Source organism: Molossus molossus, unplaced genomic scaffold (assembly GCF_014108415.1).
Source record: "Molossus molossus isolate mMolMol1 unplaced genomic scaffold, mMolMol1.p scaffold_m16_p_9, whole genome shotgun sequence".
In the NCBI taxonomy this organism is placed as follows: domain Eukaryota; kingdom Metazoa; phylum Chordata; class Mammalia; order Chiroptera; family Molossidae; genus Molossus; species Molossus molossus.
In genome coordinates, this window is record NW_023425403.1 from 27,602,526 (window position 1) to 27,628,426 (window position 25,901).

The 25,901-nt window shown below is 34.1% G+C and overlaps 1 protein-coding gene across 1 annotated transcript in view; it reads left to right on the forward strand.

Annotated features, from left to right (window-relative positions):
* The first annotated feature begins 281 nt into the window (after positions 1 to 281).
* LOC118622327 (disintegrin and metalloproteinase domain-containing protein 5-like) overlaps positions 282 to 25,901 on the forward strand; it is a 108,403-nt gene continuing 82,783 nt past the window's right edge. Inside the window, exons 1-10 of the mRNA XM_036249777.1 lie at positions 282 to 336; positions 1,091 to 1,170; positions 12,345 to 12,400; positions 14,881 to 14,959; positions 15,234 to 15,310; positions 16,182 to 16,353; positions 17,696 to 17,761; positions 20,762 to 20,833; positions 21,028 to 21,191; positions 21,988 to 22,069. Of these exons, the coding sequence (XP_036105670.1) occupies positions 282 to 336; positions 1,091 to 1,170; positions 12,345 to 12,400; positions 14,881 to 14,959; positions 15,234 to 15,310; positions 16,182 to 16,353; positions 17,696 to 17,761; positions 20,762 to 20,833; positions 21,028 to 21,191; positions 21,988 to 22,069 (903 nt within the window). The remainder of the gene's footprint in view (positions 337 to 1,090; positions 1,171 to 12,344; positions 12,401 to 14,880; positions 14,960 to 15,233; positions 15,311 to 16,181; positions 16,354 to 17,695; positions 17,762 to 20,761; positions 20,834 to 21,027; positions 21,192 to 21,987; positions 22,070 to 25,901) is intronic.

Below are 25,901 nucleotides of genomic sequence, written 5' to 3' on the forward strand. Positions count from 1 at the left end.
ATAAACTGAATGTGTGTCCACATTGACAGTCTTCTCTAAATCCTCACCTACCCACTGGCTTAATGCCAACTCACTTCCAGAGGTAGCAGAGAGCCCTCACCCTGCTTTTTCCTTCTGGCTCGCTGGGGAGCTCTGTCCCTCTTGGCTGCCCCCTGGCCTCCCCCTCCAGTTCTGCGCAACTCCTGGCTGAGCGACCCAGACCCCGCGCGAGCTGCACCTTTACTGGCCTCAACGCCTCAACTGCTGTTATTCGGCCAGCAGGGCTCCCGGAGAACGGAGCCATGTTCTTTCTTCTGGTCCTTCTCACCGGACTTGGTGGTCTGCAGGCAGGCCTCAGTAAGTCCAGATACGTGTTCCTAACCCTACCAAGGCTTTTGAGGGGACTTTCTTTGCTTGGGGTGGGGACGGTTGTATTTTTTTTTTTTTTTTGGTCAGAGGATCTAGGCCCAGACCTTACCCAGGTCCCTCGCTTGCCCCGCCCATTTTCTCCTTGCCCTTTGCTTCAGCATCTGTGGCAAAAAAGACAAAGAGCCTATCTCTGGGCAGAAAACCTTTTGCTTCTCTGGAAAAGTTTCCTTGTCTGTAAAATGAACCAAAATGAACCATGTGGTTTTTTTCCACATTCAAAATTATGCTGTTGTAGAAATAATTTCATCACCATAAAGAAGTTCTTTAATCTATGATTTTTCCGATTGATTGATGTTCTCGATCTTCTCTACTGAAAACTGCAGATCATCCTGGTATTCAATATATCTTCTTTTCCCTGCAAATGATCCCTCTTTCTTGATATATCTGTTTTCCCATTTCCATACTTCTTTTAAAACACTATGTTTGTTACTCAGTGTTGCTTAATCAAACTCTCATAATGCCTAGCTAGGTGTGTGTAGAGCTAGATAAAGAGAAAATAAAGACTTGAGATCTTGGCAAGGGTTAAGAAATCTGTAGGTAAGAATGACCAGAAGGACATTGGAAAGGAAAGGAAATGCATAGAATAGACCAAAAATGTAGACAAACAAATGCCAAATTGGATTTAGAAATGGATAATGTAATATTACAAGTACCAAAATAACTTTGCTTATTTCTCTTTTAGATCCTCATAAAACCTTTATACAGACCACAGTTCCTGAAAAGATTTCATCTTCTGACACAGAAAGAGATCCAGAAAATAATGTAATGGGAAATAATATTTTTATATCTTAAACTGTGAGTCTTTAATGGGAGACCAACATTGATGAACGTAGGCAGGAACTCAGTTCTTGGAGGCAGAGCTGACAGCTCAGACCAATTTCACAACAAGAAGCATTTTAATATGTATGAATGTGTGAGACTCCATGTGCGTGTGTGTTTCTGTTGAGGATGAAGGATTTTAGGGATAGGAGCCACCAGGGCCAGGACTAGGGAGAGGCAAGCAAAGTGCTTGACTTAGGCACATCATTTAAGGGGGTAGCAAAAAGCTGGGATTCCCTCAAGACCAAGATTAGGGTAAAGCGAGTGAGGGTCAGATCTTGTCTTTCTTTAAAATTTTGATTATCATAGACTTTTTGCATTAATTTTTATTATTTGATATATTGTATTCAAATAGTATTTATCTTGATTACTGAGTTTTCTGCCCTCCTAGTCTTGGCCCTGATGATTCCCCTAGCTGCAGTAGTCTCCGCCCCCCCACCCCATCTATGGTTTTGCTTTCTGCAGTTTCAGTTATCAACTGTCAACCATGGTCTATAAATAGTAAATGGAAAATTCCAGAAATAAACAATCATAAGTTTTAAATTGCATGCTGTTCTGAATAGTATGGTGAAATCTCACACTGTCCAGCTCTGTCCCACCAGGGACATGAATTATTCCTTTGTCCAGTGTATCCACCTTACTTCATCTCATCACATATGTATTGTATTATTTCACATCATCACTGTAAGGAGGGTGGGTATAGTTCCAATAAGATATTTTGAGAGAAAGAGAGAGAGAGAGAGACCCAAGTCTCATAACTTTTATTACAGGATATTGTTATAATTGTTGTATTGTATTATTAGTTTTTTGTTAATCTCTTACTATGCCTAATTTATAATTTCAACTTTATCATACTTATGTACATATAGGAAAAAACATAGTATAATGGTATAAATAGGGTTTGTTATATCCATGCTTTCAGGTATCCACTGGGGTGGGTGTCTTAGAACATATCCCCCATGGATAAGGGGAGACTAAAGTACTTGCCTCACCTTTCAATGAGTTAGTGAGGAACTTAAAGGTGATCTGGTGTCCGGCCGGTGTGGCTCAGTGTTTGAGTATCAACCTGTGCACCAAGAGGTTGCTGGTTGGATTTCCAGTCAAGACACATGCCCAGGTTGTGGGCCTGATCCCCAGTAGGGGGCATGCTGGAGGGGCCAATCGATGTTCTCTCTCATTGATGTTTCTATCTCTCTCCCTCTCACTTCCTCTTTCTGTGAAATCAATAAAGGAAAAAAAATTTTAAAAAAAAGGTGATCTGGTAATTAGCACATAGACTTTACAGTTGGAACCTAGATATTAGTGCACATTCCTCTAATTCCCCAAGAAATTCTACTTCTCACACATTTGTTTCTAATATATGATAAGTTAATGCTAGTCATAATTGTGGTCTTGACATTTATTTTTTCCTTTTAGTGGTTTTAAAAAACCTTTCCTCTCTGGAAAAATATCTTCCAAGCAAACATAAAGGAAAAAAAAAGCTGGGGTAGCAATACTCATATCTGATAAAAATAGATTTCAAAATGAAGGCCATACTAGAGACAAAAATGGGCACTACATAATATTGAAAGGATCTATCCAACAGGAAGATATAACCTTGGTAGACATATATGCACCCAATACAGGAGCACCAAAATATATTAAAAATCTTCTAGAGGACTTCAAAGGAGAAATCGATAGCAATACAATCATAGCAGGGCACTTCAACACCCTTTTGGATAGATCCTCTGGACAAAAAATTAGCAAGTAAACAGAGACTCTAAATGAAGCACTAGACTAAATGGATTTAGTAGAAATCTATAGAGAATTATACCCCAAAACTAGAGAATTCACATTCTTCTCGAGTGCACATGGCACATTCTCAAAGATAGACCACATGTTAGGGCACAAACTAAGTCTCTATAAGTTCAAGAAGACTGGAATCATATCAAGCATCATCTCAGATCACAATGGCATGAAACTAAAAATCAATTGCAACAAGAACATGCAAAGACATTTGAACAAATGGAGGCTAAATAGCATGTTATTAAACAAAGAATGAGTAACCGAGGAGATCAAGGAAGAAATTAAAAATTTCCTAGAAACCAGTGAAAATGAACACACAACACAAAATCTATGGGGTGCAGCGAAAGCCGGGAATGGGGGGGGGAGAGATGGGGAGGAGGTTGTCAGTGGGAAAGAAAAGGAGAAACATCTGTAACTAAAATAAATTAATAAAAAAATATAAATAAAAATAAATAAAAAATCCTTCCCTCTGGGTTTCACATAAGAATACTGTTTGTACCAGGGGTTCCCCTTTCCCATCACTTTCAGGTCTCTGAAGTTAGCCTCATGTCGTCTCTATATATTCTTTCTCTGCCTTTTCTTCTTTTAGTATCTGGGTTTTATTTGCAACCTCACTCCATAAGCAAATTTTCTGTCATGCTGTGGTGTATGATTGGAACAAAGGGTCTTAATTTGATTTTTTTGTTAAATTTTTTCCCCCTGAAATTCACACCAATCCATCCTCCCTATTATTTATCACTAAGAAATCTTTGAATTCCCCACTTGTCTAATCTCTAGCATTCAAAAAAAGGCATTTAAATTTATTGAGGTGACATTGGTTAATACGATTATATAGGTTTCAAGTGTACATTTCTATGATACATAATCTGTATATTGCATTGTGTGACCACCACACAACGTCAAATCATCTTCCTACCTGGTAGTAAAAATCTTCTAAATTCTTTTCATTCTTTAAGATCATCTTGACTATTATTGTTCTTTGCATTTCCATATAGAAATTAGAAGCATTTGTCAATTCTTGCTAACAATACTTCATATGTCTCCCTCCTAATAACCTCAGATCAGTTTGGAGTATGTTTCTCCCCATTAGGGTTTTGTGTAATAAGGGACACTAAGTTCTGCATACAGGCTTGAGGTACCCCAATGAGGTGTTTCAAGTTGAAGTCTCATAGCCTTGTTTGAGTAGAAAGTCTTTGATTCTTAGACTTAAGAACTTGCTTGATTCCTTTAGAGATTTTGAAATTCTAAGGAAAAATAATACTATTGTAGTTTCCATGATGATATAAAACACAAATGATTATATAAGAAGTTATTCATTTTCAAGTAAAACTGTGTTTAATCAAAAGAATAATAATTCTGGAAAACCTTTTGCACTCTACAATTCTATTAATTTTGTGATTCCACTTATTTTTGAAGGGTGATATGGATGGAACTTTCTGATTATATCTGGATATTTTAGAAATATATGATGCTTGCAATTATGCAAATATATATTTTATGTATTATGTATATAAATATTTATATATGTGTGTGTATATATAAATATATGTTGAAATTTATACCATACACAAGAATGAATTCAAAATGGATAAAAGACTTAAATGTAACTTATGAAACAAAAAATCCTAGAAGAAAATGTAGACAGAAATCTCAGACATCATATGTAGTGGGATATTCACTGATACATCGCAATAGAAACACAGGAAAAAATTAATAAATTGGATTACATCAAACTGAAAAGCTTCTGCACAGTAAAAGAAATCAGCATCAAAATGAAAAGGGAACCCACTCTCTTAAAGAACATATTTTCCAATGATACATCGAATAAGGGTTAATATCCAAAATATATAGAGGACTCATACAACTCAACAAAAAGAAGACAAACAATCACAATGGAATACTATGCAGCTGTAAGAAAGAAAGATCTCTTGTCCTTTGAGATGACATGGAGGGACGTGGAGAGTATTATGCTAAGCAAAACAAGCCAAGCAGAGAAAGACAAATATCACATGAACTAACTTATTTGTGGAATGTAATGAACTAAACAAAATGATGAACAAAATTAACCCAGAGACATAGAGATAGGGTACAGACTGACAACTCTCAGAAGAGGGGGTGTTGGGGGGAGGAAGAGATAAACCACAGAACTTATATGCATGTATGCATAACCAGTGGACATAGACAACAAAGCTGGGGATGGGGCAGGGGGGATGGGGAGGAGGGCACCAATGGGAGAAAAAGGAGGAACATCTGTAACAAAAACAAATTAATAAAACTAATTTAAAAAAAAAAAGAGTCTGCAGAGGACCTGAATAGACACTCTCCAAACAAGACATACAAATGACCAGGAGACATATGAAAAAGATGCCAACATCACTAATTATCACAGAGATGCAAATTAAAACAACTATGAGATATCACCTCATACCTGCCACAATGGCTGTCTTCAACAAATCCTCAAACAAGTGCTGGTGAGGATGTGGAGAAAAGGTGACTCTAGTGCAGACTGGTGCAGCCACTGTGGAAAACAATATGGTTCTTCCTTAAAAAATTAAAAATGGAACTGCCATTTGACCCAGTGATCTCACTTCTAGGAATATATCCTAAGAAGCCTAAAACACCAATCAGGAAGAATATACACACCTCTATGTTCATAGCAGCACTATTTACAATAGCTGAGATCTGGAAACAGTCTAAGGGTCCATAAGAGATGAGTGGATAAAAAAGCCGTGGTACATTTACACAATGGAATACTATGCAACTGTAAGAAAGAAAGATCTCTTACCCTTTGAGATGACATGGAGGAACTTGGAGAGTATTATGCTGAGTGAAACAAGCCAATCAGAGAAAGACAAGTACCACATGATCTCATTTATTTATGGAATAAGCTGTTGATTAAAATAGATCCAGAGTCGTGGAAGTTGGGAATAAACTATCAAACTTCAGAGGTATGGGAGGAGGTGAGAGGATGAGTGGGAAGAGATAAACTAAATAACTTATATGCACATATACAGAACCAATGGACACAGACATTAGGTTGGGGAAAGCAGGAGGGGGATGGTGGGAACATCTCTTAACTGTAAAAAATGCCACTGACAATACAGAACATTGATAAAAAATTTTATTCCCTTTTTCTCTAACAATGCACAGAATGTTTCCACTTCTTCCCATGCTGGAAAAGTATTTAGTGACATCAGATAAAAAACTGAATTCTTCAAGGCATTAAAACTATTTTTTAAAAAATAGAACAATGCCATAATTATTATCCACTTCAAGTTAAATTTTTTTTTTCCTGTTTATAAGTAAGTTCCCCTTTAAGAACAGACTTGACATTCAAAGGGATACATTTTGGGAAACCAATTCAATTCTTTCCTCAACACATTCCATTTTAAGCAACAGAATACTTCATTAACACTGTTTGCTCTTCTTCCAATTTGAAAAATTCTATCATTAAAGAGATAACTAGCAAAAATAAATAAGTAGGCTTTACTCAATGAATTATTTAAAGTCAAGAATTTTGGAGTCCTTGCTTTGGAATTAAAGCACGATTTCAGTGCATTAAATAAACTGAAGATTCTGTCACCTGTGTTTGTTAAAGAGAACCAACAATTTTAGTGAATGAAACAGAATTGAAGAATACTGAATGTCAGCAAAAATCATAAAAATCCTTTTATTACTCAATTGAAACAGCTTAGAAGCTGAAGCAAGAAAACAATACCATGACAATGACATCAATGTCAATAGAAAGGACATCAGGTTCTTTGAGCAACATATGCATTATATGGCCAGGACAGCCAATACTTTTTATAGAGTCATTCATGCTCTGCTTCAGATTCAAATGAACATTGCCTGCATACTTATGCAAATGTCCAAAAAAATTTGTATTTGTAGCAATACAGTTTCATTAACTCAATAGAGTCTTTGCAAAAGTTTGCTCTTGTCTCTGAACTCTCTTCTGGAAGGTTTTTTTTTTTTTTTTGTTTTTTGTTTTTTTTTTTTTTTTACTCACAAGTAGCCTTATGAACAAGTCTTTTCTTTTTTCACTAGAAAAATAGTGTAGAAGCAAAGGGCAACACCTGCCGCATTGTGATTGCTTGCATCATGGCTGTGACCTAACAAAGTGATGTATAGATCTTTGATAATTTCTGTAATTGCAAGGGGATCCATTCCATTTTAAAATTATTATATTCACTTCCAACCTGGCACTTGAATATTTGCTGGCAATTTTGGAATCAGAAAATATTTCTGGATTGCTTTGAGTATTTGGGGTCTTTTGTGTTCCATACAATAAGATGATCTTTTATTCTATTTCTTTAAAAAATGTCACTGGGATTTTGGTGGAGATTGCATTAAATCTGCATATTGCTTTGGGTAATATGGCCATTTCAAGTATGTTGATTCTTCCAATCCATGAATGCCAAAGGTATCATACCATCTGACTTCAAATTATACTACAGAGTAATGATTATCAAAACAGCATTGTATTGGCAGAAAAACAGACAAACAGACCAATGGAACAGATTTGAGAGCCCAGAAATAAAACCACACATATACGACCAAATAATTTTTGAAAAGAAGAAAAACACATACAATGGAGAAATAAAAGCCTCTTTAATAAGTGGTGCTGAGAAAATTGGAAAACCAACCCTGGCCAATTTGTCTCAGTGGTTAGAACGTTGGCCTGTGGTCCAGAGAGACCCAGGTTCGGTTCCTGCTGTTCGGTTTCCAGGTTCGGTTACCTCGGTTGCAGTTTGTCCCTGGCCCTAGTTGGGTCTTGTGAGTGGCAGCCACTTGATGTGTCCCTTTCACGTCAATATCTCTCTCTCTCTCTTCTCTCTCCCTCCACTCTATCTGAACAAAAAATGAAAAAAATGTCCTCGGATGAGGATAAAAAGCTATATATGAAAAAAGAAAATTGGAAAACCACATGCAAGAGAATAAAACTAGACTACAGTTTGTCTTCATGTACAAAAATAATTCAAAATGGATCATAGACCTAAATTTAAGATCTGAAACAATAAATTTATGGACATTGATCTTAGAGAAGATTTTATGAATTTGATCCCAGAGGCAAGGCAAAAATAAATGAATGGGACTATATCAAACAAAAAAGCGTCTGCACAGCAAAAGAAACCACAAACAAAATAACAAGGCAACCAACCAAATGGGAGATGACATTTGTAAACAACAGGTATGATAAAAGATTAATATCCAAAATATATAAAGAACTCATAGAATTCAACATCAAACAAACAATCCAGTTAAATAATGGGCAGAGGACTTGAACAGATACTTCTCCCAAAGACATACAAATTAATGTTCAACAGATATATGCAAAGATACTCAACTTCACTACCTATTAGGGAAATGCAAATCAAAACTACAATCAGTATCCAAATCACGATAAACCCAGATAATTTTTATATGTCCACCACCCAGAGACACTCTTTGTCTTTCTATTATTATAGATTAGTTTTGCCTATTATGAAAATTTCTGTACACATTGGAAACATCTGTTTTAACCACCACACATATCTGAATATAGAATATCTAGCATTTCAGAGGAATATTCTGAAAGCCTCCCAGTCAATACTCACAAATATTACCCACAAATATTACCACTATTCTTATTTCTATCTGCATAGATTAATTATGTCTGTTCTTGATACATATATGATTCCTTATAAATAAATACATGATTTAATATATACATATATTGATATATACACGAATATATGTCTGTATATGGAATCATCCATTATGCAATCTTTCTGTGTAGCTGCTTTTGTTTAAACTTATGTCTTTTACACATTTACTCATTTCAGTTGGGTATGTGCACAGAAATGAAATTTTAGTGTTACAAGATCTTTCTAGCTATCTAGTTATTTATCTATTATGGGCAAATTAAAATATATACACAGCTTTATTTTCCTTTAAACATTTAGTCTGTGATCTTTGTGAAATTGATTTTTTAAAAAATCATGTGATAGAGAGGTCAAGGTTTGTTTACAGAAGGCCATTTTCCTCACTGTATTGCAGTGTGACATTATTGGAGATCCGATGAATGTGTGTTTGTGGCTCTTTCTGGGATCTCTAGTCTGTGCCATTGAACTAGTTTTTAATACTTTGGTCCATAGTCCACTGGCCTAATTACTGTAGCTTTGGGAGCAGTCTTAATATAGATTAATGTAGGTACTCCTACTCTCTTTTATATTCTTTAAGATTGTCTTGACAACTCTAAGCTCAATTAACTTGTTTATATAAACAAATGACCTGCTAGGATTTTATTGAGTTTGCATTCAATCCTATATATCAATGAAGTGGAAATTGAATAACACTGAGTCTCCCAATTCATGTACATGGTATATCTTTCTATATATTTTAGATTTTCTTTTAGTAAAGTATAGTAGTTTTTTAGTGTAGATGTCTTGCAAATCTTTTGTTAAACATAGTGTCAGTTTTTTGACATATTTTAACACTTTAATAAATGGTATTGTTTCCCTAAGTTCATTTTCTAATCGTTTGTTGCTTGTCTGTAAATATACTTTTACTTATACAATTTGATGAGACTTGCTTTATTACCTAACGTATGGTCTTTTTTGTTAATGTTCCGTATGCACTTGAAAAGAAATGTATTTTTCAGAATTGGGTGTAGTAGCAATTGTGTGTGAAAGTGACACTACACGTCTACTAAAATTCTCCCATCATCCTCTCAGTTTAAGCATTGTTATTATCCATATTACCTGTGGCTTTGTTATTTCTATTTTCATTTTCTTGGTAATTTGATCCTATTCTGTAGAATTTCTTATAATGTTTTTATTGAAATTTGGTATGTTACTTTTGTTTTCTTTTTTATTTTAACTCATCTTTATTGTTGAATGTATTATAGATGTTCCCCTCTTTTTTTACCTCATTGACTCCATCCTCCCCAATCCTGCCCCCATCCTGCCTTCCCCACACTATTGTAGATGTCCATTGGCTATGCATATATTTATTTATGGAAGTTCTTTGGTTTATCTCATCCTGCCCTCCCTCCCCCCTTCCCTTTGAGGTTCATTAGTCCAACAACCAATTTGTACTTCTTAATTCCTTCATCTTTTTCACCTGTCCTTCTAGCCCCCAGCTATCTGGCAAGCAACAAAAAGTTCTCTGTATCTATGAATCTGTTTCTGTTCTGCTTGCTCATTTTGTTTGTAGATTCAATTGTTGATAGATAGGTATTAATTGCCATTTTATTGTCCATATTTTTGTTCTTCTTCTCCTTCAAGAAGACCCTTCAACATTTCATATAAAACTGGTTTGGTGGTGATGCACTCCTTTAGCTTTTTCTTGTCTGGGAAACTCTTGATATGTCCACCAATGACAGAAAACTTTCCTACCTTGGTGAAGGAAACAGACATACAGAGAGCCCCAAACAAGATGAACCCAAAGAAGTACGCACCAAGACACATCATCATCAAAATGCCAAAGGTTAAATGCAAAGAGAGAATCTTAAAAGCAGAAGAGAAAAGCAGTTGCCTACAAAGGAGCTCCCATAAGACTGTCAGTTGATTTCTCAAAAGAAACTTTGCAGGCCAGAAAGGAATGGCAAGAGACATTCAAGATGATGAAAAGCAACAACCTACAACCAAGATTACTCTATCCTGCAAAGCTATCATTTAGAATTGATGGTATATTGCTTTTGTAGGGCTGCCATCACAAAGTAACAAACAGCTGTTTGCCATAACAAAAAATGTGGTTTAAACAAAAGAAATTTATTGTCTCATTTCTGGAGTCTAGAAGTTGAAGATCAAAGTGTTGGCAGAGTTGGTTCTCTCTGAGGACTATGAGGGAAGAATCTACTTCATGCCCCTATCCTTGGCTTGCAGATGGATGTGTTCTCCTTATGAATCTTCACATTCTGTCTTTGAGTATGTCTATGTCCAAATTTACTCTTTTGATAAGGTTCCCAGTTATATTGCATTAAGGCCCATATCACTTACCTTATTTTACCTTCATTATCTCTGTAAAGACCCACTCTGAATAAGGTCACATTCTGATATCCTGGGGTTAGAAATCACATATGAAGTCAGTGGGGACACAATTCAACCCAGACAACTGGATGTTGTATATGAAAAGTTGTAGAAGCTCTGAATGATGTCTTTGTGAAGTCCATTTTTTTTCCTTCTTGTATCATTCTGTACATTTCTTATTAATCATATTCCAGTTTTTTTTTTCTGTTTTTCTTTGTACGTGACATAGATTTAAATTTTTATTGGTGCTATCATATACTTTTTTATTTTTCATGATATTTATTTAATAATAAAGGATTTTTAGAGGGTACAATTTTCAAGGTCCCCTCCAGATACCACTCATACTTTTTTCCAGTGTGCCATTCAGATGACTCTTCTTAGACCATTTACCTGCTGCAAAGAATCTTATTCTTCTATAATATAAAGTTAGGAACACTTTTCTTTTCTTTTTTTTTTTATCCTCACCCGAGGACATTTTTCCATTTTTTGTTCGGAGGGAGAGAGAGGGGGAGAGAGAGAGAAACAACGAAGTGAAAGGGACACATCGAGTGGCTGCCACCCACACAACCAACCAGGGCCAGGGACAAACTGCAACTGAGATACATGCCCTTAGCGGGAACCGAACCCAGGTCTCTCTGGACCGCAGGTCGACACTCTAACCGCTCAGCCAAACCGGCCAGGGCACAGAACACTTTTAAATAGCTTTTTCTCTGGCTAAAATAATTTCTAAATACTAACCAAATAAATCATTTAATGACTCATTTTCTGTTATATTCTAAAGGGTTCTCCATACACATCTCTGGTCTCTCTTTCTTCTCCTACATTCTATTCCAGAGGAATTTTATTGCTTAATTGGATAAGCAAAATGTGAAGGTAGTTGCTGTGTTATGTTGCTAGAAGTGTAGCATTCCTTATAGTTCTATCTAATAGGAGTGTCTCTTACAATGAGCAGGAAAATTTACTTTCTAGGAGGGCTGGGAGTAAGCAAGCAACGTGTTCTCTCAAGTGAGGTGGCACCTTTGGTATTTACCTTCAGCATGGTGAATCAGGTATGTGTCTAAACCAAAAGATAATCATCAGGTAAGCTTCTTCCTCAGAAATGTGAGTTATGGTGACTAGCAGGCATGTGGGAACTCTACTTCCCTGTTCTCAATTCAGAATCCTGAAGCTTCAAATATACACACAGGAAGGAAAGCACATATAATGATTATATATCATTATTAATTTTGTAAATATTTTTAAAGCATGACTGAAAGGAAACACTATTTAACATATTATTTATAAGTATTATTGAAAGTATTTTGAATTCTCACATTGCAGGTTGCTTATATGATTACAATTAATGAAAAAGCATATTTTATCCATCTCAAGAAGCAGTAAGTAATTATTTTATTATTTCAAATTGTAATTCTTTGGTTTCTTGATTTAAAAAAATAGTTATGAATAGGATAATTTTAATTTAGATGTATATTTGATACCTATATACATTTGATATCTATTGTATATAGGTAATTGGGTAAAGTCTTAAGCATACAAAAGACAATAAAACATGGTATGCATTTAAAGAATTTATAATGCAGAAAAATATATTCAAACACAATAGGGAAACTGATAATTTTATTATAATATGGTATTATGATAAATGTAGAAGCAGGTGTCTCTGAAAATCTGGGAAGGCTTTTTGAAAAGAGGTAAGAGATGCTTATTCACTTGTATCTTGAGGGAAGATACCTTTAGCTCTGTAAAGAAGTGAGGTAGTATAGGGGGTCATTCTATTTAGGGGAAATTATGTGTAAAACATGGAGGTGTGAGACCAAGTGGATTCTGTGGCGTGCAAAAAGTCAGTGTAAATTACTAAAGAACATAATTTCTGGAGAACAGGAATAAAAGATTTTGGAAAGTTGATTGGTAGAACCAAGTTGTAAAAGTTCTATCATGCTGTGGTAAGTATATTGCAAACCAAAATGTTTGTAAGAATATACCTATATAGGCTCATTGAGTCTTGTAGGCAGATTTTGAGGGGATAAAAGTAGAGGCAGGGCATCTAATTATATGATTATGTAATAGTTTAGGTGAGTGATGATTAGTAGCTTGAACATATGGTGGTATATAGGTCATAGAAGAGGAAGTACAGCATTCAATAGGCCTTGAAGACAGATTTTGTAGTGTGACTAAGAAACAGTGAGGAATCTTGGATAATTTAGTTGTTGCTTAAGAAACCAGGTCAGTTATAGTGTAATTAAATGAGGAATGTGAACAAGGGAGATCTTTATGTAGGGAAAGTATAAGCTTGGTTTGCAGTGTTTATAAGATATCCAAGTGGGTTTTTTCCACTAAGTAAATGAATATAGGAATGTGAATTTCTTGAGCAGAGGTTGGTAATTTGGATATAGATTTAACAGTAATCATTAGTTTGGCTGTAGTTTTTTTTTTTTTTTTTTTTTTTTTTAAGTGAGAGCATATAAAGTGCTTATAAATAGATTGGTAACTAAAGACTAAATCCTGGCAAAGACCAATATTTTGGGACAGGTTGGTGACTAAAGATTAAATCCTGGTAAAGACCAATATTTTGCGACGGGTAGAACAAAAAAAGAACATGAAGACTGTGCCCTAGACCAGGAGTTGACAAAAATTTTCTGTAAAAAGACAGATAGTAAATATTATTGACTAAGATGCTGTATACTCTGTTGGAAGTGAACAATTTTGCACTGTAGTGCAAAAGCAGCCATAAAAAATATGTAAACCAATAAGACTGGCTGTATTTCAGTAAGATTTTATTTACAAAACATGCAGCCAGCCAAATTTGGCCCATGAATTATTGTTGGCTGACCTCTGGAAGACAAGCAGAGGAATGATGTGTGATTAGACTGAGTGGGCACAGCTTCCAAAATGATGCTAGAAATCCAGTACAATGATTATTATAAAATTACCTTTTGGGTTTGACATTCTAGTAGTCATGAATTTTTTCAGAGCAGTTTCATGGTGAATAAGCATTGACAAAGTGGAGAAACTGTGTGTAAACTACTCTTGATAAAAATAGGTTGCACATTGAGAAATATATAAGGAATAGCTAGAGTAAGATACAGGGTCAAGGGAGAGTTATTTAGAATAGTAATGATTTGATAATAGACTTGAAAAATAGTGTTAAGATAAAAAACAATAGAGAGAAAGAGTTTGAAATTATAGAACTAAAAACGTATGTATCTTCACATATAGCACAGAAATGGGATTTGTAGCACAAGTATAAGAATTTGCTTTGTAACAAAGTATTTATCTTCTGGAAATAAAGTTAAGAGGTGAGGATGGGTACAGGCTATCTGTAAGTGAGGCGACATGGAGGTTTGTGGGATGACTGAAAAGTGGCGGCAAGCTTTTGAATAGTTACTGAGGAGAATGAAAGAAAATTCTGACCAAGTTTGTTGAGAAGAACTTGGTAATTAACTCAACTTAGTGAATATGAGTTTGTAGCAATGAGAAGGAAATCTTTGTAAATTGTGTTCTAACCCTACATTTTAATTTTGAGATTCCGCTTTAAAATCTGGAACCAATGAGCAATAAAGACAAAGATTTAAAAGTTCCATGCTGGAAATTGAGACCTGTGTTGTTGTATGTGATATTTCTAGCAATTTAGGTTGTTCATTAGTACAAATTTTGGTATTATATGTCACCAGTTAAAATGCCGCTCTCCGTGCCTAATTTATTGTAACCAATAGAGAAGTATTTGGAAAATTGAATATGCCAAGAAAATTGACACTACTTTAAATTCTCCAGTAAAAAAAAGAATAGTTATGAAGAATAATTTTTTCTCTGTTTTCTGTTTCACAACTTGAGCATGTTTTTTGTGCTTTTTACCTAGATCATTTTTATCTCCAATTTCTGTTGTTTATTCTTATGGAACAGATGACACCCAGTATACTGACAATTTGTTAGGTCAGGTAAGACTTAAGTCTTTTTTTTTTTTTTTTTCTTATGGATTTCTTATTCTGAAGTTTCCTTAAAATATTAATATTCTAAAGTTACTGGAGTATTATTTTGCACATTCACGAAAATGAATGACTTAAACTAGTTCTTATTTCTACCTGGCACAGCAGTTCATATCAATGTACACAGGTAGCTAATGTGATAACATGTAAATGTCATCTATGGGATGACCATTTAAAAAAATAAATTATCCATTTGTTTTTCTTTGTGTACTTTTTTTCTTTTCAGATGGATTGCAATTATAATGGATATATTGCAGGCTTTCCAAATTCTCTTGTGTCACTCAACACTTGTTCAGGACTCAGGTTGTAACCTATGGGAATATATTCCATTTGCCATTACTAGATCCTGCTAGTGTACTAGTTGATCCATCACATATCTTTTCTGGTTCTACAGCCACCTTTGTTATTTCAATTCCCCAAGGAGTGAGCAAGAATTACTAATAAAGTAGAGTTGGTCACCCTGATAGGAGGCTACTGCTGGGAGGCTACTTGTTGATTCTGATAGGACCTGCTGCTTGAGGAAGAGATTGTTTTATTAATTTCCTAGAATGGCTGACAATGGCTGAAAATCCTCAGTATGATAGATACTTTGGGTCAGTTCCAGTAATTTTTAGGCAGGTAGTTGATTCTGATAGGACCTGCTGCTTGAGGAAGAGATTGTTTTATTAATTTCCTAGAATGGCTGACAATGGCTGAAAATCCTCAGTATGATAGATACTTTGGGTCAGTTCCAGTAATTTTTAGGCAGGTAGTGTCTTCAATTCAGCTCACTCATCAAATTATTTAGGACATGAAGTGTCAGGGAGAGTTAGGTGTATCAAAAAGAAGAAATAAACTTCAAACTAAGGGAGAGAGTGCCTATAGGTCCTACAGACTGGCTTAGAAAATCTATACCCTAGGAAGGAGTCCTAACCTGTTTAAGCACATGCATCCATGCCACAAACATGGTTTGTAGAAGATATTTTTGTTGAGATATTTATAATATAAAGAAATACATATCCTGCAGTATGACTAGTCCAGTTCTGGGTAACACCTCAAAAAACAAAGAAATAAATGAGAAAGACTAAGGTGATTTTAAATGTAAGAAAAGTCTGGCCAACCTTTGTCATTTGAATATTAGATTACAGTTTTGGTAGAATCATTTTAGATTTGTTTTTATTATTTCAACATTCAGGGGAACATTGCAGTTGAAAAACATCTCATATGGAATCGAACCAATGGAGACGACATCAGAATTCATGCACATGATTTTTGAAGACGAAGATTTTGACACTAACATACCTCTCATAGGAGATGACAATTATATATATAGTAATAATAATCCTGAGTACAAGAACAGTTCAGAAGTAAGTGTTGACTTTTTAATTTTAATGTATTCAGTATAATTTTGTGAATAAAAATTAAGTTCAGAGCAAAGTTTGATGACTTGCAAATATTAAAATTATTTTACTTTTTCATGAGTTTCCTGCATGACTTTAAAAATAAATAGAGATAAATAGAGAATGAAATCTCAAAGGGGTAGGGAATGGGGGACGGGGGATGGAAAAGATTAACCAAAGAATATATATGCATATATACATAGCCCATGGATATAAATAATAATGTGGTGAAGGGCTGTGGGGGCTGGGTAGAGGGGGCAAAGGGAGAGAAATAGGGGGCATCTTTAATAGTGCCAACAATAAAAAATAAATGAATAGAGAATGAAATTGCGTTGTTTGTTATGGTTGTTATTAGATAAAAGTTTAGCAAAAACATAAGTAATTGATCTTGGAAACAGATATATGAATATAGGATTAAAGAAACAAAAAAACTATTTTTGACATGTGGGAGTTTGAATAAGTAATGTAAATTATTTATTTTCCTCAATTGTCTGATAATTTACATGATATAAATATATGTGATCTGAATTTCTAAGTTAAGTCTGTGTTTCAGGAGAGTTCAGAAATGAACGTTATCAGTGGCTTACATAAGGTACATGTGAAACAAAGGGATTAATTCCTCCTCCACAAACACCTGTAAACTGCCATAAATAACATCCCTATCTCTAGTGGACATCATTGATCATACTTTGGTAATATTTTTTGAACTATATCACTTGCCACCAGGCCAGTGTGGCTCAGTGGTTGAGCATTGACCCATGGACCAAGAGGTCACTGGTTTGATTCCCAGTTGGGGCACATGCCCAGTTTGTGGGCCAAGTCCCCGGTGGGGGGCGAGCTGGAGATGACCAGTGATGTTCTCTGTCATCGATGTTTTTATCTCTCTCCCTCTCCCTTCCTCTCTCTCTAAAAATCAATAAATGAAAAACATTTATAAACTGTATCACTTGCCAAAAGTAGTTTCCTAATAATTGGTAGCAGAAAATCTCACATGGAAGATTACTATGAACATTATCACAAGGCTAAGGAAAGAAAAGCTATATATTATAAAGTTAATATTTCCAATTTTATCTATGGCTAAAATCAAAAGATACCTGTGTTGTTTAGCTTGGGGTCTAATTAAAAATTTTTTTTAACCTCAGGCACTGTTTGGACTGGAATTTTTCAGATAATAACTAAATTTTGTATTTGAAAATACCCTTGTTATATAATCCATAGTAACTTGTCTCTCAGTTTATCTTTGAATATAATTTCAATAGAAGATACATTTTTAGAAACTCCTCAGTATTCATGTTGTGTGTTTTTTCAGAGAGTTGAATATTTCAAGTTATTCCCTCAATACCTTGAAATGTATATTGTTGTGGATAAAAATCTGGTAGGTCCTTTTTATATATTATTTTAAAAAAATTATTTAGCATTTGTCTTTAACTTGATTTCAATAATGTAATAAATTTTTAAACCAATATTTGATGTTTATTTTGCTTTTAGGGCAATAAATTCTTCAAATTGTGGATAAGCCAAGTTCTTGTTAATTAATTAATTTTGTATATATGATTTCTAATTGCATTTATAAAGTGAAGCATCTTTTCATTTTCTAAACCTTGTCTGTTATTTTTCCTTTTTTTTTTTTTTTAGAAGGACTGCATTCTCAATGAAAGTATAGATTAGCGCTTCTCCAAATCCTCAACACTACATGCAGGAATATTTAACTGCCTCAACCTAACTGTCAGAGTAGTCTACTGAACACGTATGCCACCTCTAACAAGCAAAAGAAAAACACAAGTTATCTGTTTTGTTCTTAGTTCTAAGTAAATGAAATGAAAGAAAAACAAATGAACAAAACTTTCATATTGAGTATTTGTGACTATACTTCAGATCTTGTATAGGTTTAAGTTTTGAATTTATAAAACTTAAAGGTGGTTAGGGTATTCTAAACTAGGAGGCTATATTTGTCCTAGGCTGGTCAGATCTGAGGGCACCTGATGGAAGCAAATGGTATTTCTCCCAGGAGGAATGCAACTTCAAACAGGATTCCCACAGATTAATATCAGCCATGTATAAGTTCAAAATCCATAAGAAAATACAGTGAACAAGGGTTAGCAAAATAAAATATTATATATTTAGATCCATAAAACCTTCAGATATTAATATTTTAAGATATAGGTTATAAAACAAAAATGTTTTTCCCAAAAGAAAGTCTGTTAATGCTGAAGATGTAAATATGGGGCAAGGAAGTATGGACATAATTATTGGCAGAGGTAACAAAAATTGAAGCTCATAACTCACTAAAGAGTTGGAGAGCTTATGATAGCTAAGTTGACCCAGTAGATAGCCAACACACACTCTAAAATCATATTTCTGTAAAATTACAAAGCAATTAGAGACTGGTAATCAGAATTTTAAGCACAATAAACAAAAAGGAGGCAATAAAGGGAAATAAAAACATTAAGCATTTGTTTCATAAATATGAAACAAATTTAAAAGATAAGATTAAGGTAAAAGATTTAAACTCAAATATATAAGTAATTTTAGTAGATGTAGAGGGAATAAATACTGCAATTAAAAACAAAATATAAAGATTAAAAGCAAGACAAATGACAGTATTTTATCTTTTGTTATGGCTCAGTAGTATTCCTTGTATATATGTACCACATGTTTATTCAATCATCTCTTGAAAAAACTTCAGTTGTTTTTATGTCTTGGCCACCTTGAACAGTGCTTCAATGAACATAGGGGTATACATATCTTTATGAATAAATGTTTTAAAATCTTCAGGTAAATACCCAGAAGAGGCGGGTGTTGCTGGGTCATACGGTAATTCTATCCTTTTTTAAAAAAATTAAATATATTAGGGTGATGTTGGTTAATAAGATTATTTAGGTTTTAAGTACACATTTCTATGATATTTGATCTGTATATTGCATTGTGTGCTCCCCCAAAGTCATATCATCTTCTGTCTCCATATATTTGACCCCCTTTACCATTTACTGCCCTACCCACCTTCCTTCCCTTTGGTAACCACCATACTGTTGTCTGTGTCTATGAATTTTTGTTTGTTTTTCTTTTTTTTCATTTGTTATTTTCAATTTTATATCTCACATATATTATTATTATTATTAATTTTTTAAGGAATCTCCATACTATTTTCCATAAAGGCTGTACCAGTTTACATTCCCACCAGCAGTAAATGAGGGTTCCTTTTTCTCCACAACCTCTCCAATACTGTCACTTGTCTTGTTGATAACAGCTATTTTAAGAGGTGTGACATGGTATCTCATTGTAGTTATGATTTGCATTTCCCTAATAGCTAGTGAAGTTGAACATCTCTTCCTATATGTATTGTCCATTTGAATGTCTTTTTGGGAGAAGTGTCTGTTCAGGTCTTCTGCCCATTATTTAACTGGATTGTTTGTTTGGTGTTGAGTTGTATGGGTTCTTTATATATTTTGGGTATTAACTTCTTATAGGAGCTGTTGTTTGTAAATACAGTGATACCTCGGTTCTCGAACGCCTCGGTTTTCGACCAAATCGGTATTCGACCAGGAGATTCGAGAAACTTTTGTCTCGGAATCCGAACAAATATTTGGAACTCGAACTTCCGAGATGAGCCGAGTTGAGCCGAATGGCGTTCATTCGGCCCAGCGCGCCTTGCTTGCGTCATCAGTGTGAGTGCAGAGAGAGAGTCACGCTTTGTGGAGTCACGCTTTCCTATTGGTTTCATTGCTTCGGTTCTCGAACAATTCGGTTCTCGACCGTCCTCCTGGAACGAATTATGTTCGAGAACCGAGGTATCACTGTATCTTCTCCCATCCTGTTGGCTGCCTTTTTGTTTTGTTAGTGGTTTCTTTTGCTATGCAGAAGCTTTTTAGTTTGATATAGTCCCATTCATTTATGAAATACCACATTTAAAAAATTATAATTCAGTATTCATAAATAGTAATTAAGGATACAAGTTAAGTACATTAAACATTGCTTAAAATCATGTTAAAAGTAACATGCTCTAACCATTGAGATAGAACTTCATGGAATTGTATACTTGAAGCCTATATAATTTTATTAACCAATGTTACCTCAATAAATTAATAAAAAAATTATAACTGTAGGACTATCATTAAAGTTTTCAAAAAAACACTATTGCAAAAGAAGACAAAAACAAAATCATGTTATTAAATGCATTTATTTATTATATATGTTATATTATCAATTAAATAATTTATTTTTATAAATCATTATTTATACATCATTATTCATTTCTTGGATTACAATTGGAATGTAATTCCATCGCTGATGTACAATACAGTACATTGTATATATAAAGCTCATGTGATATATTAATGGCATCCACTAGTTTTTAAAAGCAATTTATCTTTTTCAGTTTGATTACATGGGCTCTGATGTAAAGGCTGTAACACAGAAGGTTATTCAGATAATTGGATTGGTTAACACTGTAAGTTTTTAAAAAGTCTTCTGTTAATACATTTTATAAAAGTATATATGTATACTTTTGATGTGTATAGTATTTCGTTGTATTATTGAAGAATTTCCATGATCAAAATACCAAATTAAATGTCTTAAATATATTTTTATAAAGTTTAACATAATGTTTAAATTAAAATATTTTTATTTATCTTATTTTTTTAGATGCTTACTCAGTTAAAACTGACAGTTCTAATATCTTCCATAGAAATCTGGTCAAATAAAAACAGAATTTCTACTTTGGGAACTCCTTATCAAATATTATTTAGATTTTTACAATGGAAATCTATACATGTCTTCCAACCTTATGATATGGCATACTTACTGGCGTGAGTATAGTATTCTGTGCTTGTATAGCATACAGGAATAATGCAAAATGATTTCATATGTTAATTATAAAAAATAAGCACCTATTTAATATATACAATATTCTACAAATGTGGTAGATATGATTGGTATGGGGAAAATGTAAGTTAAAGTCCTTGTCCTCAATGAGCTAATGTGAGGAGAGACATAAAATTTTTTATCAACTGACACAAAATAACCTGATAAAAGTGAAGTTACATAAAAGTGTTGAAATAATTAAGGGAGATTAATTATGAGTGATACACTTTCTTTGATGTCGCTTGGCCTTTAAACTTTTACTCCTTGTTATCTTATCTCTACATCCTGTCTCTCATCTGATTAATTTTTATGTTTTTATTTTCTAATAACATAAATATATTGAATATATAGTCAATACATTATCTAGAATCTTATGTGCAGAAAAACCTATTCATTTTTAGTGAATAAATGAATAAGGAGAAGATAGAAAATTAAATTTTGGAGCTGTGAATGTCGAGGAAACCAGAATAAAAGATACAATCATTAGTGCAAATGCATTTGACGTAATTGTTAGGCTTTATCCTTATTATTCTTCTGAGTGTTTATGAAATACAAAATTTACATATATTTTGAAATAGCTTTAACATTGTAGGTATTAGAAAAATGTGTTTAATTTATCTTAATTCAGAGTAGCATGGCACTTAGGACATAGTAATTGTTCACTAACGTTTGTTACTATGAAAATTTATCATCAATAATACCACTCTTAAGTGCAATTATGAGGAACTTTTTATTTTTTAGCTTCAAGGAACATATTCATTTTAAAGGAGCCATAGGTCCTGAAAAAGTATGTAATAAGGATTATGCTGCAGCAGTTGCTCTGGTATGTAATTATTACTCAGTTTGCTCTCATTGTTTTCATGTTTCCAAATTTCCTAAAGATAAAGCATGAATAAATATATTTCAGTTTACTTATTCCTTTTTGTTTTTTTAAGCTTTAGATAGATTGGGGGTAGGGATATGGAGAGGGAGAGAGAGAAACATCAATATGAAAGAGAAACATTGACTGGTGGCCTCCCGCATGACCCTGACCAGGGCTGGGGGTGAACTGCAACCAAGGTAAGTGCCCTTGACCGGAATCAAACCCATGACTCATTGGTAAGCAAGCTGTTGCTCTAACTGCTGAGCAAAATTGGCCAGGGCTCATATTGTTTTTAAAAAATATATTTGGCCTCTTACGTCAAACAGTGGTGTTTGTTTTGAACAGTGGTGTGCTTGCATCATATGTTTATATATTCAATACAATCTTAATGTTAATTATTGAACATCAAGTTTTCTCTCAAAATTAATAATTTGTGTACATTCATTTGCTTTTTTATTAAGTGACATTATTTTTTCTATTTTAATGTAACTATTTTATTATTGCATCCAAGTATTTATGTTTGGGAGGATTAGACTTGTAGGGAAAATGGCTATCAAATTTTCATAATCTGTTTTCTGGGGAAAGTGAGAGTGAGCTCTTACTGCAGTGTTATATTGCATTTATAATAAGTTATATATAAAAAAAGAAAGGAAACTAACTTGAGAGTGCTCCAGAAAAAGGTGTGTGCACTGTGATTTTCACACTGACCAATTTGTGCACTTGGTTGACTTTTAGTAGCAACTACAATGAAGCAAATCACCCTTGACAGATTAGAAAGATTTAATATCAGTTCTGGTATGTACTTGTTGTAACATTATGTAAGTTTAAGATCTACAGAGTAATGATTTAATATGTGTGCATATTGGGAAATGATTGCTACCATAAAATTAACACATCTATCATCTCACATCATTACTATTTGTGTGTGCGTGTGTGGTGAGTGTATGTGTGGTGCGAACCTTTAAATCTACTCACTTAGAAACTTTCAAATATACAATACAGTATTGTTAATTCTCCTTACTGTGATGTACACTGCATCCCCAGAAACTAGAAGTTTGATCACCTTTACTCATTCCCATCCCAGAGTCCCCATCCTTGGGAACCACCAATCTGTTCTTTGCTTCTGTGAGTTTGGTTGTTTTAGATTCCATATATAAGTAAGATTATACAGTATTTGTCTTTCTCTGTCTGACTTACTTCACTTAGCATAATGCCCTTAAGATTTATTCATGTTGTTTGTGTATATATATGTACACACACACACACACACACGTGACAATTTCTTTATCCATTCACCTATTGATGAACATTTAGGTTGTTTTCATATCTTGGCTATTATGAATAATTTGCATTGAACAGGGGGTGCAGATATCTCTTTGAGATGGTGATTTCATTTTCTTCAGATATATACCAAGAAGTGGAATTGCTGATTCATATGATAGTTCTATTTTTAATATATTTTAGGAAACACCATACTGTTTTCTATACTGGTTGTACCAATTTTTCATTTCCATCAACAGGGCATAAGGGTTCCGTTTTCTTCACGTCTTTGGCATGATTTACTATTTTGTATTTTTGATAGTAGCCATTTAAACAGGCTTGAGGTGATTTCTCTGTGGCTTTGATTTGTATTTCCCTGACAATTAGTGATGTTAGGCATCCTTTAATGTACCTATTGGTCATTTAAAATCTTCTTTAGAGAAATTTTCAGATTATTTGACTGTTTATCAGATTATTTGTTTTTTTGCTAGTGAATTGTATATGAGTTCTTATATTTTGAATATTGACTCCTTAACAAGTTTCCTATATTTTGGATATTAACTCTTTATCAAATGTATAGTTTACACATATTTTCTCACATTCTGTAGGCAGCCTTTTCATTTTGATGATCAGTTCTTTTGCTGGGCAGAACATTTTACAATGATGTAGTCCCACTTGTTTGTTTTTGCTTCTGTTTGTGGTTTTGATATGATATCCATAAAATAATTGCCAAGACCAATGTCAAGGAGATGTTTTACTATCATTTCTTCTAAAAGTTCTATGATTTTACTTCTTAACTTTTAATTTTCAATTCATTTGCGTACATTTTTGTGAATGGTCTAATATCCAGTGGTAAATATCCAGTTTTTCCAACACCATATTCTGAGGAGGCTATCTTTTCTCTACTGAGTATTCTTGGCTCCCTTGTCAAATATTAGTTGATCATATAATCAGGGGTTTGTTTTGGGACCCTCTATTCTATGCCTATATCTTCATTAAAAAAATGTTGTTATTTATTTTAGAGAAATGGGGGGAGGGAGAGGTAGAGGGAAAGAAAGGGAGGGAGAGAGGAAGAGAAGGAGGGAGAGAGAAAGAGAGAAATCAACTCAACCAGGGAATGAACCCGCAACCTGGGCATGTGCCCTGACCGGGAATTGAATCTGACCTTTTGGTGCATGGGATGACACTCAACCAACTGAGCCACACTGACCAGGGCTATACCATACTTTTTGATTACTATAGATAGCATTGTAATATAGTTTGAAAAAGTGAGGTGTGATGCCTCCAGTTTGCTTTTCCTCCTCAGGATTGTTTTGGCTGTTTGGAGTCCCTTGTGGTTCTATACACATTTTAGCACTGTTTTTTCAGTTTCTATGAAAAATGATATTGGATTGCATTGACTCCATAGATGGCTGTGGGTAAGAGCATTTTAACAATATTAATTCTTTTAAACCACAAACATGGGATATCTTCCCATTTATTTATGTGATCTTTAGTTTCTTTCATCAATATCTTATAGTTTTCAGAGTAGAGATCATTCACCTCTTTGGTTAAATTTATTTTATTGTCTTTGTTACTACTGTAAAAGAGATAAATTTAAAAAATCTCTCTGATAGTTTATTAGACTATAAAAATGCAACAGACTGTTATGTATCCAGATATTTTACTGAATTCGTTTTTCACTCCAAACATATTTTGGGGGGAATGTTTAGAAATTTTAGGGTTTTCTATATAAAATATCATGTCATATGCAAATAGTAACACCTTTACTTATTTTTTAAAAAATTATTTTTGTTACGGATGTTTCTCCTTTTTCCCCCATTGACACCCTCCTCCCCATCTCCCCCACCCCATCTCCAGCTTTATTGTCTATGTCCATTGGTTATGCATACATGCATATGAATTCTGTGGTTTATCTCTCCCCCCACCCCCTCTTCTGAGGTTTGTCAGTCTGTACCCTATTTCTATGTCTCTGGGTCTATTTTGTTCTTCAGTTTGTTTAGTTCACTATATTTCACAAATAAGTGAGATCATGTGATATTTGTCTTTCTCTGCTTGGCTTGTTTCGCTTAGCATAATACTCTCAAGGTCCCTCCATGTTGTCTCAAAGGATAAGAGATCTTCCTTTCTTACAGCTGCATAGTATTCCATTGTGTATATGTACCACAACTTTTTTATTCACTCAGCTATTGATGGACACTTGGGCTGTTTCCAGATCTTAGCTATTGTAAAGAGTGCTGCTATGAACATAGAGGTACATATATTCTTTCTGATTGGTGTTTCAGGTTTCTTAGGGTATAGTCCTAGAAGTAGGATCACTGGGTCAAATGGAAGTTCAATTTTTTATTTTTAGAGGTAACACCATAGTGTTTTCCATAGTGGCTGCATCAGTCTGCATTCTCACCAGCAGTGTACAAGAGTCCCCTTTTCTCCACACCCTTGCCAGCACTTGTTCTTTGGTGATTGGTTGATGGAGGCCATTCTGACAGGTGTGATGTGATTCCTCATTGTTGTTTTAATTTGCATCTCTCTG